Below are 15,092 nucleotides of genomic sequence, written 5' to 3'. Positions count from 1 at the left end.
ATATTATAAAGTATATCAACTAATAAACCATTTTTAACACCGTTCACCGACTTTATGATTCTAATAGTAAAGGTGAGAATAATCGTATATAATTATTGAAGCTAATTTTTACATGCAAAGAAATTCCACTCGAAATTTGTATATCTTACTTAGCCGAACCAGGTTAACGACTATTCTCGATAAGTCGTTGTAAAAATTTTGGTTTACCTCACCCGGGATATACTGTAAATTCTCATCCCGAAGCATAGTAGGAGTGAATTTACTTTTTTAGTTAATGAATACAAATTTGACTGTATTGAGAACTGGTAAAATAATTGAAAGAAAAATGGTCAACGAAACAACGGAGCATGAATCAAATAATAGTGACAACGGTGAAACTAGTGTAACACCAGGATTGACATCGGAAGACCGAATCTTGTTAGCTTTACAGCGACAATTGATTCAGATGTCTACCGAGATAAAGCAGACCATAGAACAGAAGTCTGATGAATCTAACAAGCAATATGAAGAATTAAGTAGACGAATGGAACAGAAGTTTGACGAATCTAACAAGCAATATGAAGAATTAAGTAGACGGATAGAACAGAAGTCAGATGAAACGAGACAGACAATTGTCCAGGTGGTGAATGACATATCCTCACAATTCGAGGAAAAGTTAAAAAGAATATCCGATGATTGTCAGGAGAAGCACAATCACCAAAACCAAGAAATCAGTGCTGTAAAAAAAGATTTAGAAGTGATAGAATCTTCCGTTCAACAGCAAAAGATCCAGATCATCAACAATTCTAACAACATACGTGTAAATACGCAATTGTTAGCTACTATACAGGAAGAGATTAGAACGCTACAGGTTAAGGACAACACATACCGTAATAACTTGGGTAGTGATCGCTTGGAGTTTCCCCACTCACCAGTGATGAACTCACCTTCGCCGGGGTCTGATGAGGATATTATATTGGACGAAATACATCCGAAGAGTACAGATGGGCGAAACATAGATGGTGTAACAACACATCACGTAATGGATAGGAACTATCACTCAACAAGTACACGGAATGATAAAAGGAAGGTAAAATTAAGTGTTAAGATGAGTGAAATACGAGCTATGAGTAAATTCAGTGGTAAGTGTAACGAGAATGCTACTTCTTTCTTAGAGAAATTCCAGGATGAGTGCAATATTATGTGTATAGATAGATCACAATATATGAAATTAATCCCTCATGTATTACTCCCACCTTGTTCATTATGGTTTAAAGCAGTACGTGATCACATCAGTACTTATGAAGAATTCAAAGCGGCACTAATCGCAAATTATGAAAATGACTTTTTACTGGCAAATAGAGATGCCACCATTAGAAATCAACACTTCAATCCTCGATTGCATAAATCTGTTGTAGAGTTTGTTGTAAATACATACAACGAATTAAAGGTCGTTAATCCATTGCAATCGGAATCGAGAATAATAGCATCGATTCGAAATTTGCTTCCATTTAAGTTACAACAGATCTTATTTTCCACCCAGTGTATGAGTTTCAACCATTTATTAATGCTTGTTCAATGCTATGAAACTCAATACCATGCTATGAATCAACAAGCCGGAATGGGTAAAAATAAGAATAATTCAGATCATTTTGTGCCAGTTCGGAATTTGAATATCCGAAGTGTGAATAATACGGAACATAACCTAAGCCGAGTAAATTCTAGCAATCAAAATGAGCAAAATAGGCAAAGTTATGTAGGGAATCCGCCTAACCTAATTAATCGTAGCAATCCATATGTTAGACCATATAATCAAAATAGGTTTAAAAATAGACGTAATGTATGGCGAAATTCCAGGAATACAGCGAACTACGTGGATAGACGTAATTGGAGAACAAGAGATGGCATTTCATATCAAAATCAGAATCACGAAGAAATACATGTACAACATATTGTAGAACCTAATCATGATTGCGCAGTACAATGTACTTTATTAGAATCGTATGCCAGTACGAATGTAACCTGATTACCGTTAATGAAATTTGGTTAAACCCATATCAGCTATAGATTTTCATGAACATTTATTTTATTTTTATTCAATTTAATTATCTTTAATTCTCATTAATCAATGATAATTCTCAAATGTTTTTAATATATGTAAGAATTATAATTTAATTCATAAATGATTAAAAGCAAAGATTATTTATATTAGATTGATTTGTGTTGAAAACTTAATTGTCAAAGATTATGTTAAGAATAAGATCCATTCTATAAAACTAATTATTCAACGACTATCTTGAATGAGATTCTTCTATGTTTTGATGCCTTAGGAATCCAATGTTTATTTTAAAACATCTAACTTATTTATTATATAATGCGCCCTGACTATTTGTAACTCATGTTTGTCCTTTACGATTTTTGAATTCGCACCCTTCAACGATTAATTAAATGAGCGACGATATTTTTAATAAGAAAATATAATAATAATATAGTGAATAATAATGAAATAAATATAATTATTGTAATAAAAGATAAGTATTGATGAAGTGTAAGATTTGTTAAAAATATATATATGTGAAATGTAATGAAGAGATATACGAGGTGCGATCAAAATGTGATGGACATATGCAATGTAAGAACACCATTGTAAACGGACCAGTGGTTCTTGAAGATAAAAGCCAAGCTTACTCATGACTTTTATATTCAGTCCATTTGTCGGGCGACATTTTATATAACAAAATACTTTGGATTGAGTAATAATTACCTGTACCTTGGGCAGAAAGTGCTCATACATGTGCACTATACTTGATAGAATGTTAATTTCATATTAACAAAAGAAGAATGTTTTTAAGATATGTAAAATATTATTATGGGATAGTTGTTGCTATGTACATGTTTATGGATACCTAGTCAGCAAGTTTGTGTGCTTGACAGTTTTAAGGAAAAGATATTATAAAGTATATCAACTAATAAACCATTTTTAACACCGTTCACCGACTTTATGATTCTAATAGTAAAGGTGAGAATAATCGTATATAATTATTGAAGCTAATTTTTACATGCAAAGAAATTCCACTCGAAATTTGTATATCTTACTTAGCCGAACCAGGTTAACGACTATTCTCGATAAGTCGTTGTATATTGTCCACACAAATTCACGTGGCCTAGGACTGAACCAGAAACCTTCTCGCACCAGAAGTGAGCTCTCTACCATTGAGTCAATATGCCTCCAGGCTCTACTTGTCAGGAGTGATAATCTTGTCCCCCTTCCAAAGTAGAAATCGGATTTGATTGGTGGTTTGTTTTTCTTCTCAATGTTGAGATACGGGAACAAATACTTTGTGCAAGTACGAAACTGAGAACAGAAGATTTCATTATTTATAATTTTTCAATATAAATTATACCCTGTTTTTTCTGCTCTGGCAACGAGACATCAAGCATTTGTAAGCTTTCCCAGAAAGTGTCAGCATTTTCGAACGCAGAATCTAGAATTAAGCTTCTATATTACTGCGAAGCCTTACATGCATTTCTAAAAAAAATGTAGAATATTCTCAGAGCCTAAGTTCTAGGTCATGAATAAATAATTTCTCAACATAAATGATTCCCTATTTTTTTCTGGTCTAGTAACAGGACATCCAGTGCTTATAAGCTTTCCCAGAAACCTGCAGCATTTTCGGACTCAGAATCTAAAAAATGTAAACTTGTATACTACTGAGAAGACTTACACATACTTCTAATAAATAAGTAAAATATTTTCAGAACCCTTTTTCTAGATCATAAATAAATAATACACAAAACTTTAACCTAAATAGGTCAGGATTAGCGTCCACGTTTGAGACAGGGAGGGGAATATATATAAAAATTATCGAAAATGGCCGATATTAGTTTCTAATCCATAGTTTTGGGGGTCGCTGAGATAAACAGTGACACTTTCTATGCTGTTTAAATCCAAATTCGTCCCGCAACATGGGGGAAGAGGGGGATGGCATATAAAAATGTTCAAAAATGACCGATCGTTAGTGTTGAGTCCATAGTATTCGGAGTCGCTGAGATGAACAGTAACACTTTCGATACCGTTTAAATTAAAATTTAGCCCCGCAACTTAGGGAGGGGGAGATGTATAAAAATGATCGAAAATGACCGATATTTGTGTAGAACCCATAGTTTTTGGTGATAGTTGATTGGTGACAGGTTTGTTGCCCTTTATATCCGAAATGAAAGGTACTCTTCCCTATGAAAAACGGGAGTTCTAGTTAATTTATAAAAAAAAGAACTGAATAAAATTATTTTTTAAAAGATTGCATATAAATCTGAGAATAAAAATAAAAGTTACGGCAAAAAACTGTGTTACGTAACGATGACCTAAAGCCCTCCTGCCCCTTGTACGCAAGGCCGAACCCTGTCCCCCCCTTTGCCGCATTACGTAATATGTGAACGACCCCTTAACGTCTACGCCGAGTAGTCTGGAGACTGGTTCCCTGCCTCATATATTACAGAATAAATCAATTTACAGTATTAAAAATTTCCCGTGAGTTAGTGAATTAAAGATTATAATATTTAAATGAAATTGCAATAATTAATATAAAATAGGTTGTAATTATGGGGACCGATCCTGGGGGTAGAGAGAGACATTCCCCCAAAGTTTATCCTCCTTTAGAGTCTGGATATATTTGCTTGGATCTTTCATTGGATATGGCAATGAAATACAAATACGTGAAATCCCCCCTTCCAAAGTTATTCGGAGCCATTGGTAATTATTTATACAAATAAATCCCGTCCATGTCAACCACAATACCTAAGTATAATTTATTAACTGATTCAGATGAGCACAGTATATACACTACAGACAGATGTTACACTTTACATTTTGGACAGTGCAATGTTTTAACAAGCTTAACCGCACGCCCACATGAAGCGTACTACAAATTATATTTAGATTTGACCATTAATATTTGTATAACCACAAGTTAGTTGGAAAAACTAAAAGAATGTTACATTTAAACAAGTAGAACTTTTAATTAAACACGGTTTTAATCTGTAGCGTACAGCAAACAGGGAAACAATTGCATGGAAACGAAGTGATCTTGTTTGTGATAGCATGACGAGAAAACGATTGGACCGTTTGAAATAAATTTTGAAACATAGTTAATACCTATTTACCTTGCATTGCATTTTTATTATGTCAGTTTAATTAAAATGCGTATTTTAGGTGGATGAGAGCAACATCATTTCAGATTTTGTTAGGGAGTTGGGGGCAAAATTCTCCATCTACATAAGGTTTCATGTGTTTTCATTAGTGTATACAACTGATTAAAATACTCGTATATGTATATCTGAAACTCAACTGGGTCAATTGCCTCTCCTACCCTCCTTAAAAGTAACACCACTGGACGAAAAATTTAAAATTTATGCCAAAAATATGTAAATTGCAAATTTATCTCAAAACCCTTTTTAAAAATGTTCCTTACTTCGTGAAAATTAAATTTTGTGGTTGGTAATTATAATTTTAAAATTACAATATTAAATTTATAAATAATGCAAACTTCATTTTGAAAATGCAAGGTACATTTAAGTTCACGTGAGGAAGAAATCAGTTAAATCAGCCAAATTCCAGTTTATTTCAAAGAAAACAAAAACATAATTACTTCCTCCACCTTAAGAAATCAGTTAAATCAGCCAAATTCCAGTTTATTTCAAAGAAAACAAAAACATAATTACTTCCTCCACCTTAATGAATGAGTTTTAAAAAACTAAGATGGCGCCGGCATTGAAATGCCATTAAACCAAAAAAGCTAAAATTTTACGAATTCGTACAAAGCAAAGCTAGTTATGATATATACAGTTCTAAATTTCACTAAAAGAACAGTGAAATCTATTACTCGTAAACAATCTATTCCACTAATTAAAGTTTCACTATTGCCTTTTACAATTGAAAGGGTAAAACTAGAAACTAATTACAGGAATATAGAACAAGCTAATCGTACGTTCTGCAAATCTTCAGCTCTCCAAATGAACATAAGAGCTAAATAATAGAATCCTTCCAGAAAGTTTCTAAGTGTTATAATCTCACGAGGAACGGGTATGTGTTCGTGGTTTGAGGGAAATTTCCCTAATCTAGGGAAATTTCATAGGTAAATTTAGCAAAAAGGAAAAAGGGAATTTTTCGTTAAAGCGTGAAAATCCGGGGAAATGATTGACCAGTGTAAATGTTTATATTCTTCTTTGTTCCTAAGAAATAAACCAATACTATAGCAATAGTCTGTGTAGCAGTACCGTGCCGTATGGGGGAGCAAGCAAGGCGACGACCCCGGGCGCTAAAGTAAGGCGGCGCAAAATAAGGGGGAGAAAAAAAGGAAAAAAGGAGAGGAAAAATATTTGAAATATATGTATGGGGACGCCGTCATATTCTCTAGCCCCGAGAGATGATTTTCCACGGCACGGAACTGCTGTGTAGCTATATGTGTGTGTGTCTGTTCAAAATAGCAAAATTTGCGCCTATTGTTGATTGGATGTATTTGTTTGTAATTTTTTGGTTTAAAAAAGTGAATGAATAAGTAAAAAGCAGAATGAAAGAAGCAAAAAGCAAATGAATAAAACAAATTTGGTCGGGACTTACTTTACTATAGCTGAATTTATATCATCACGTAACTTCTGTCATAGGAATTGGACACTCAACAAACTAGGGAAAATTTGATAAGGAAAGGGAAAATTTTGTCAGTCGAGGGAAATTTTCTTACGGAAACCTACGAACACTGCCGGACATTCGAATCAAACCAATCCATTCGATAAACATAATAAAGATATGTTAATGCACAAAAAGTTAGGTGCCATATACAACGGAGTAAGTGACTGGGGCCCATTAACCCTGTTAGTATAAAGAAAATGGTAGACTCGCAATGAATAGCTATTGCATCAACACTGTTCATTGGAATGTTATGGTTTATAGTTCATTCTCTTCAGCATGAAATAAGCTTTCCAGAGGTGCTATGTATTGGGCTCCATAACGTACTTGAACAGGGAAAATTGGAAGGATGTCTGGAATATTCCCTCCAGAAATCCCTCCTATCAAGTTTGGACTCCTCTGGAGTGGCCCCGAGTAAAAGCACACAATCCAAATGTATCTCGAGAAATACTATACGGAATAATAAATGTGTTGTATCAAGTTTTGTATTGATAAACAGAATAGATATGAGGCGAAAGCGTGTATTGGTATACAAGCTTTACCCTCATATCTATCCCGTCTATCCCGTTAAAAACCGAGGTCAATCGTTTCTTTATCGCTCGTTGTTGATAGCTTAGAAGAAAATCCTGTGTTTCGAAACTCATTTAGAGATACTAACAAAATAACGTTCGGGAAACCAACTTCACACTGGCACACACTTTGAAATTCCGATTTAAAAGGTGAATATTTTCCGACTTGGGCTGTCCAAAATCGTGGAATAGTTAAACTTCAACACACGCTCTTTCGGATTAGAGAAACCATAGAGGAGCGGTCCATATCAGCGTAAAGCAAGTTATACATACGCAATGCATATTTCACCAGTGTGCAATGAATGTCCAAAGGATTCCCTACTGTGGAATTGCCTACTGCAGCCACAATCTGAAATAGAAAGAAATAATTCCTTGAAACAAAAAGACATGAGTTGACAAGATATTTTTATTACCCTGTACACTGCTATAATTGGAATACTTTGGATGTCACAATATTGTCCTTTCCATTTCCTTTTTCATTTTTGTTTTTTCAGAGTTTCTCCTATTTTGCTTTTTCAGAGGATTTGACAAATCCGAAGACGAGAAAGGATTTGTAGGAAGAGATGAACTCGGCACACCAGATTCATTACCAGAACCAGATAGACCGCCATTACGATGGATTGACAAATATGTCCGGCCAGAATGCCCTTGCTGCACGAAGCGATATACAGTAGCTTTTCTTACTTGCGTAGGTAAGATATAAAATTATATAAGTCTGTAAAAAATATTTGTTGTATCTGTTTGTTTCATTGATTATTATTACGTTTTGGGATGTACTGACTCTTTAAATGACCTTCATTTTCTCATCACATATAGCTTGCTTGCAAAATAAGGAAGTAAATACAGTGATTTGTCAAAAAACAGTCTCATTAACAGGTACAAGAGCATTACATTTGCTATTCATGACAGGTTCAATAATTATTCTGTTTACTCATGAAATCTTTTCTTATCTTCTATCCTTTTCCTGGTTCTCTTTCAGTTTCTGATATTTTCAACGTCCCGCTTAATCATCCAACACTAGTCCAAAATTCCCTTCCTCCAATATATATCTATTTTTCCTCATCCTCTTTCCCTAATTGCCCTACATTTCCCCTCATTTTGTATCCCATATCAATATTTCAGAATTCATTGTAGATTACAAGAATAGTAAGATTATTCATGGCTTTGGATTAATTGTTTTAACAAAAGAGACACTGACCAAAGCTTAAAACTTTATTTTAAATTATAATTTGTAACTGTTTCGGATATCTAGCATATCCTTCTTCAGACACGATCGAAATTAATGAAATAGAAGAAGAAGAAGTAACACCAAGAGGTCTCAGGATTATGAAGAAAGGAGTGGATCACACATCACTGAGATTTAAGAGATTACTAAAAAAGGCCGAAAAAGAACTAGTGTGGAGTGTAATTAGAAGAAATAAAGAAGAAGAAAGGAGGAGTAGAGAGACTACAGATAGAATAAGAAGTGAAATAGAAGACGGACTGACAGTGTTTGTAAGAGAAGTGGTTATGGAGAATTTGGAGAAGTGGGAAAGAAGTTTTAAAGAAAAAGTGAAAGAGAGACTGATGAAGAAAGGAAAAGCTTTAGGATGGCGTAGAGAAAAAAGCAAAGAAAGAGAAAAAATTAGAATAGTGGTCTTGGGAGACGTGAGAATAACGGAAGAGGAGGAAGAACTTCTTAGTTTAGGTCACAAATTCAAGGTGAAAGAAGGGGAAATAGACTTTAGAGAGCTGATTTACTCAGTGGAAGAGGCCTTAACGGACGTTAAAGAAGAACAGAGAGAGAAGATAAGGAGAAGAGCAGTAGCGTTAGTGAAGAACAGCATGAAGAAAAGGAGTAAAGAGAATTTGAAGAAGAAAGAAAAAAGGGGTCTTATGATGTTGAGAAGTAGGAAGGACATAGTAATAGAACAGGCGGACAAAGGTGGAGCAGTGGTAGTTATGGAGAAAGAATGGTACAAGAAGAAACTGGAAGATTTATGTGACAATACATATGAGGTTATAGGGGATAAGGACATGAAGGAAGAGGATCTATTGAAGAAAGTAATGAAAGAAGGAAGAGGTTTCAAAAAATGGATAAATATACAAGGAAGGATACCAAGAATGAAAGGTTTCCCAAAATTACACAAGAAAGAGGTGAAGCTTAGACCAGTACTAGACTGTAGAGGCAACTACTGGGAGCCACTAGAGAAGGAGTTGAAGGAGATTTGTGAAAGCATAAGAGAAGGACAAGAATCGTGCAGAGTGAAGAACACAGAAGAAGCCAAGGAATTGTTAAGAAGAGTGGATCTTATTGGAGGCAGAAAGCTTATGTTTAGTCTTGATGTTAAGGCTATGTTCCCGAGCCTTAGTAGAGAAGCAATAATAAGTGTCATAGAGGAAGAAATGGGTAGTAAAAGTATAAAAGGATGGACAAAAGAAAAAGTAGTTAAGGCTCTGAAGTTAATATGGGAAAACAGTTATTGTATAATCGGTGAGAAAGTGGTAAAAATAAGAAAAGGAATCAGTATAGGTTCGAGGCTGAGCCCAGTACTGGCAGAAATAATTATGAACAAATGGGAGAAAAAGGTGAAAGAAGAAGGGGGTAAGAACTTGATCATATTTTGTAGGTATGTGGATGACTGTCTAGGCTTGTGGAAAGGGACTAGGAGACAATTAGAGACCTTCAAAGATAGTGTGGAAGATAAAGAAAAAGGCATAAGCTTGGAAATGGAGTTGGAAGAAAATGGAAAAATAAACTTTTTAGACATGACCATAATTAAACAAGGAGAAGGCCTGGTTACGAGGTGGTACCAGAAAGAGTGCTCAGCGGGATTGTACTGCCATGAGAGGAGCGACGTGGATAGGAGTACAAAGAGAAATTTCATAACAAATATGATAAGAAGAATAGAAATGATGGAGGACGAAGAGGAAGGAAGGAAGGAGAGCATACAGAAATTCTACAGACAGTTAGAGAAGAACGGTTACAGCAAGAAAGTGTTAGAGAAGGAAGAAGAACGCAGGAAAAGGAAGAGAGGGAGAAAGAAGAATGAAGAGGATGAGAGTGGAAAATGGCATGGCATAGAAAGTATGGGAGAAGAAACGGAGAAACTGAAGAATTTATTGAAGAAAGGAGGGGTCAGAACTTATAGAAAGAGAGGAGAAACTTTATTAAGATCAATAAAGAAGAAGAATAGAAAAGGAACTAAAAAGATTAATGAAGAGGAAGAAGGGGTCATTTACAGGGTATGGTGTGAGGACTGCGATATGTCATATATAGGAGAGACAGGAAAGAGAATGAAAGAAAGGATAAAACAACATGAAGATGATGTTAGGAAGAAAAAAGATACCAATGCCATATACAAACATGTTAAGGAGACGAATCACGCAATTAATTGGGATAAGACGGAAGTATTGGAGATGGAGAAAAGAATGATAATAAGGAAGTGGAAAGAAGCGGATTGGATAAAGAAGGTAGGAAGAGATAAACTGATGAACTGGACAGGGGGCTTACCAATTAATGAATCATGGCAAGGAAGTTTGAATAACATAGAAAAAAAAATAATAAAATAAAATAAAAAAAATAAATAAATAAAAAAAAATAAAAAATAAAAATAAAAATAAAAGGCCCTTATAAGAACCAAAAATGAAGGAAGTGATGAATTGGAAAGTGAACACGAAGACTTATAGGATTGGCTGAAGGATTCGGTAAATAAGAAAAATAAATAAATAAATAAATAAATAAAAATAAAAAAGTACAACAATGACTCTATATATGACTGTTAAAAGAATTTAATTTTTTTATAACAATGGCTATATATACGACGGTTAAAGAATTTAAACTCTGTTATAACAACATTTATATATATGTCTGTATTTTCATTAATTTCGATCGTGTCTGAAGAAGGATATGCTAGATATCCGAAACAGTTACAAATTATAATTTAAAATAAAGTTTTAAGCTTTGGTCAGTGTCTCTTTTGTTATTACAAGAATGTGCAAGAATTTACTGATAGAAAATATCTCACAACATTGTTCGTTCAATAGCAAATGCCGAAGCTGTATACTCTAGACTTGCAAGCAAATCTAACGCGACGAAATATTTTGAGTATTTCCTCTGTATTAAGAATACAAAAATCTATAAGAATCAGAGGAAAGGACTCAATATAGTTTTTTTGGGGGGAGGGGGTTGCAGACCTGTGTTATCAGTTATGTTTTTCTTCCTTCTTCAATTGCAGTAATAAAGATACAGTATAAACATTATATAGAAATAGTTTCTACAATTGACATGTTGAGTATTAATTTAAAATGTGTATGTATTTGTCAAATATATCAAAATTCGCAGCCATTAGGGACATTTTTCTAAAAGTAAAGTCTCAGTTATCTTAAGACAGCGTTTCTCAAACTGTTTTCAAGTGTGAAACTCTTTTATTCGTCAGAATATTCTACCAAAGTAGTAGGCCCCGACGTTCGCCCGAATGACTCATCCTCACTCTCTTTTATGACCGGGGTGAAAGGTCAATGACCTTGGCCCGGGGTCAATGACCTAGGGGTACCTAGGACCACCCCCTCTAAATTTTGGCAGGGGTACCATGGCCCACCCCCTAAATTTTGGCAGGGGTACATAGGACCACCCCCTTAAATTTTGGAAATTGCCAAATCTAAAAATTTGGTATGGTAGCCTAGGACCACAGTATGTACCTCTATTAGTATTGGGTGTCTATGTCGTTCCCTTTCATGGGTAAAAAATTGCCAAAAATTCAAATTTCGGGGTTTTTTGACCTAATTTATCCCCTTTGATGAGGTATTATTATCCTATATAGTTATATGGGCGTATACAGAGGTCCATTACCTTTCATAACATATGGGTATATTAATGCACCCCTTGAAAAATTTGGGAGGGGTACCTTGGCCCACCCCTTAAATTTTGGAAATTGACCAATTTAAACATTGGGTATTATAGTACAGGACCATAATATGTATTATGATAAATTTGGGTGGTCCACCTCATTTCCTTCTAGGGGTACAAAATTGCCAAAAATATAAACGTAAGCAATACGTTATACCACGTGTTTGGTTTTTGGTCGATTTTATCCCCTTTGATGAGGTGTTATTACGTTATATGGTTATATGGTCATGTATAGGGGTCCATTCCCTTTCATAAGATATGGGTATATTTGTGCACCCCTTGAAAAATTTGGGAGGGGCACCTTGGCCCACCCCTTAAATTTTGGAAATTGACCAATTTAAACATTTGGTATTATAGTACTGCACCCTAACATGTATTATGATAAATTTGGGTGGTCCACCTTGTTCCCTTCTAGGGGTACAAATTTGCCAAATTATAAACGTAAGCAATACGTTGTACCACGTGTTTGGTATTTTGGCCCAATTTATTTCCTTGGATGAAGTCCTATTACCTTATATGGTTATGTATAGGGGTCTATTCCCTATCATAAGACATACGTACATTTGTGCACCCCTTTAAAAATTTGGGAGGGGTACCTTGGCCCACCCCTTAAATTTTGGAAATTGATCATTTTATATATTTGGTATTATAGTACTGGACCCTAACATGTATTATGATAAATTTGGGTGGTCCACCTCGTTTCCTTCTAGGGGTACAAAATTGCCAAAATATAAACGTAAGCAATACGTTATACCATGTGTTTGGTTTTTGGTCGATTTTATCCCCTTTGATGAGGTGTTATTATCCTATTTAGTTATATGGTCATGTATAGGGGTCCATTACCTTTCATAAGATATGGGTATATTTGTGCACTCCTTTAAAAATTTGGGAGGGGTACTTTGGCCCACCCCTTAAATTTTGGAAATTGCCCAATTTAAACATTTGGTATTATAGTACAAGACCCTAATATGTATTATGATAAATTTGGGTGGTCCACCTCGTTCCCTTTTAGGGGTACAAAATTGCCAAAAATTCAAATTTCGGGGTTTTTGACCTAATTTATTCCTTTGGATGAGGTCCTATTACCTTATATGGTAATGTATAGGTGTTCATTCCCTATCATAAGACATAGGTACATTGATGCACCCCGGGAGGGGATTCGGTATCATAGTACATGACTCAACATGTATCATGATAAATTTGGGTGGTCCACATCGTTCTCTTTTAGGGGTACAAAATTGCTAAAATATAAACATAAGCAATATGTTGTACCATGTGTTTGGTTTTTGGCCCAATTTCTCCCCTTTGATGAGGTTTTATTACCTTATATGGTTATATGGTCATGTATATAGGTTCATTTCCTATCATAAGATATGGGTACATTGATGCATCCTTTAAAAATTTGGGAGGGGTATCTTGGCTCATCCACTCGGTTTTAGAAATTGTTTAATATAAGCATTTGGTATCATAGTACAGGTCTCCAATATGTACCACTATAAATTTGGATGGTCCACATCGTTCCCTTTTCATAGGTAAAGAACTACCAAAAATCAAATTTCGGAGGTTATTGACCCCTATTTAGCATGTTATATGGATATGTACAGAGGTTTATTACCTTTATATGTTTATGTTCCCTTTTAAATTTGGGAATTATCAAATAACAAAATTCGGTAAACGTTTTTCTAGGACCCATTGTAGATGTTGATGTTCCTCTTATGGCCAAATATTCAAAATTTAAATGTTATTGACCGGCTTTATTATTGAATAAGTACAGGATTTATTACTTTTTTCATAAGACACAGGTGTATTTGTGTACCAATCTTAAATTTTGGAAGGGGTACATTTCTTATTGTCGTATCAATAATTGGTAATTGTTCTTAAAATTGGATAGTATCTCATTCATTGGGTAAATCATTATGATCACGTGATCGGTTATTGACCTATGATGGGATTAGGAGTCCAGGACATTGGTACATTGAAACTTTGTAGGATAATTTGATAATGCGTCATTGGTTTTGATTATTCCCGCCAAATATAAACGTAAGCAAGACGTTGTACCACGTGATTGTCCTTGATGAGGTAGTGCACAGGGATTCATTTCCTTTGTTGTGGTACTTCTTAAGTTTGAGTACACACACACTTCTAGAAAACAGTTGGTTCTACTCAGGTAAACAATTGATGGACATTATTGACCTTATTGAACATATAATGATATGATTAACTCTAAGACTTAGGTATATCAAGAGAAGTATTCTTTAAATTTGGGAATGGTGATAAACAGAATTTTAACATAAGGTGCGAAATTTGAAACAATACATTGAACTTTAGTCACAGCTCATAGTCTAAGATCATTGGTGGTGATTGATTTGAAATCTGATAGCTAACCTTATTGAATCTTATGACTCATAGACGAAAGGCAATACATGCTACAACAGTTTGAAATTTAATCATAAGGTGATGTAATCTGACACTAGCAAAGTTATTGTTAATGCAATTTGATTGGATGATCACTATCTTTCCTGCAATCTGATTGGTTGATCACTATCTTTCGTGCAATCTGATTGGTTGATGATTTTCAAATCTTTTTCTGCATTCAGTTTTGTTTTAACATTTAAAAAGTTTTTGAATTTTTTTTTGTTTGAAACTTTGGTTTGACATTTTTTCGTTTCCAAATTTTTTGTTTAAAATTTTTTGTTGGAAAATTTTCAAAATTTTGTTCGGGATTTTTTGGTTTGAAATTTTTGTTTGAAAATTTTTTCGTTTGAAATTTTTTGTTTGAAAATTTGTTCGAAAATTTTGTTTAAAATTTTTTGTTTGAAATTTTTCGTTTCCAAATTTTTTGTTTGAAATTTTTTTTCAAAATTTTGTTTGAAATTTTTTTCGCTTCAAAATTTTGTTTGAATTTTTTTCGTTTGAAATTTTTTGTTTGAATTTTTTTTCGTTTCAAAATTTTGTTTCAAAGATTTTTGTTCTA

At 34.2% G+C, this 15,092-nt stretch overlaps 1 protein-coding gene across 1 annotated transcript in view; it reads left to right on the top strand.

Moving 5' to 3' along the window:
- Positions 1 to 15,092, top strand: part of VGlut (Vesicular glutamate transporter) — a 436,140-nt gene that overhangs the window by 288,417 nt on the left and 132,631 nt on the right. Inside the window, exon 4 of the mRNA XM_081759097.1 lies at positions 7,750 to 7,922. Coding sequence (XP_081615223.1) covers positions 7,750 to 7,922 — 173 coding nt within the window. The remainder of the gene's footprint in view (positions 1 to 7,749; positions 7,923 to 15,092) is intronic.

This window comes from Thermobia domestica, chromosome 5 (assembly GCF_964235325.1).
Source record: "Thermobia domestica chromosome 5, izTheDome1.hap1.1, whole genome shotgun sequence".
In the NCBI taxonomy this organism is placed as follows: domain Eukaryota; kingdom Metazoa; phylum Arthropoda; class Insecta; order Zygentoma; family Lepismatidae; genus Thermobia; species Thermobia domestica.
This window is presented reverse-complemented; position numbering and strand designations above follow the sequence as displayed.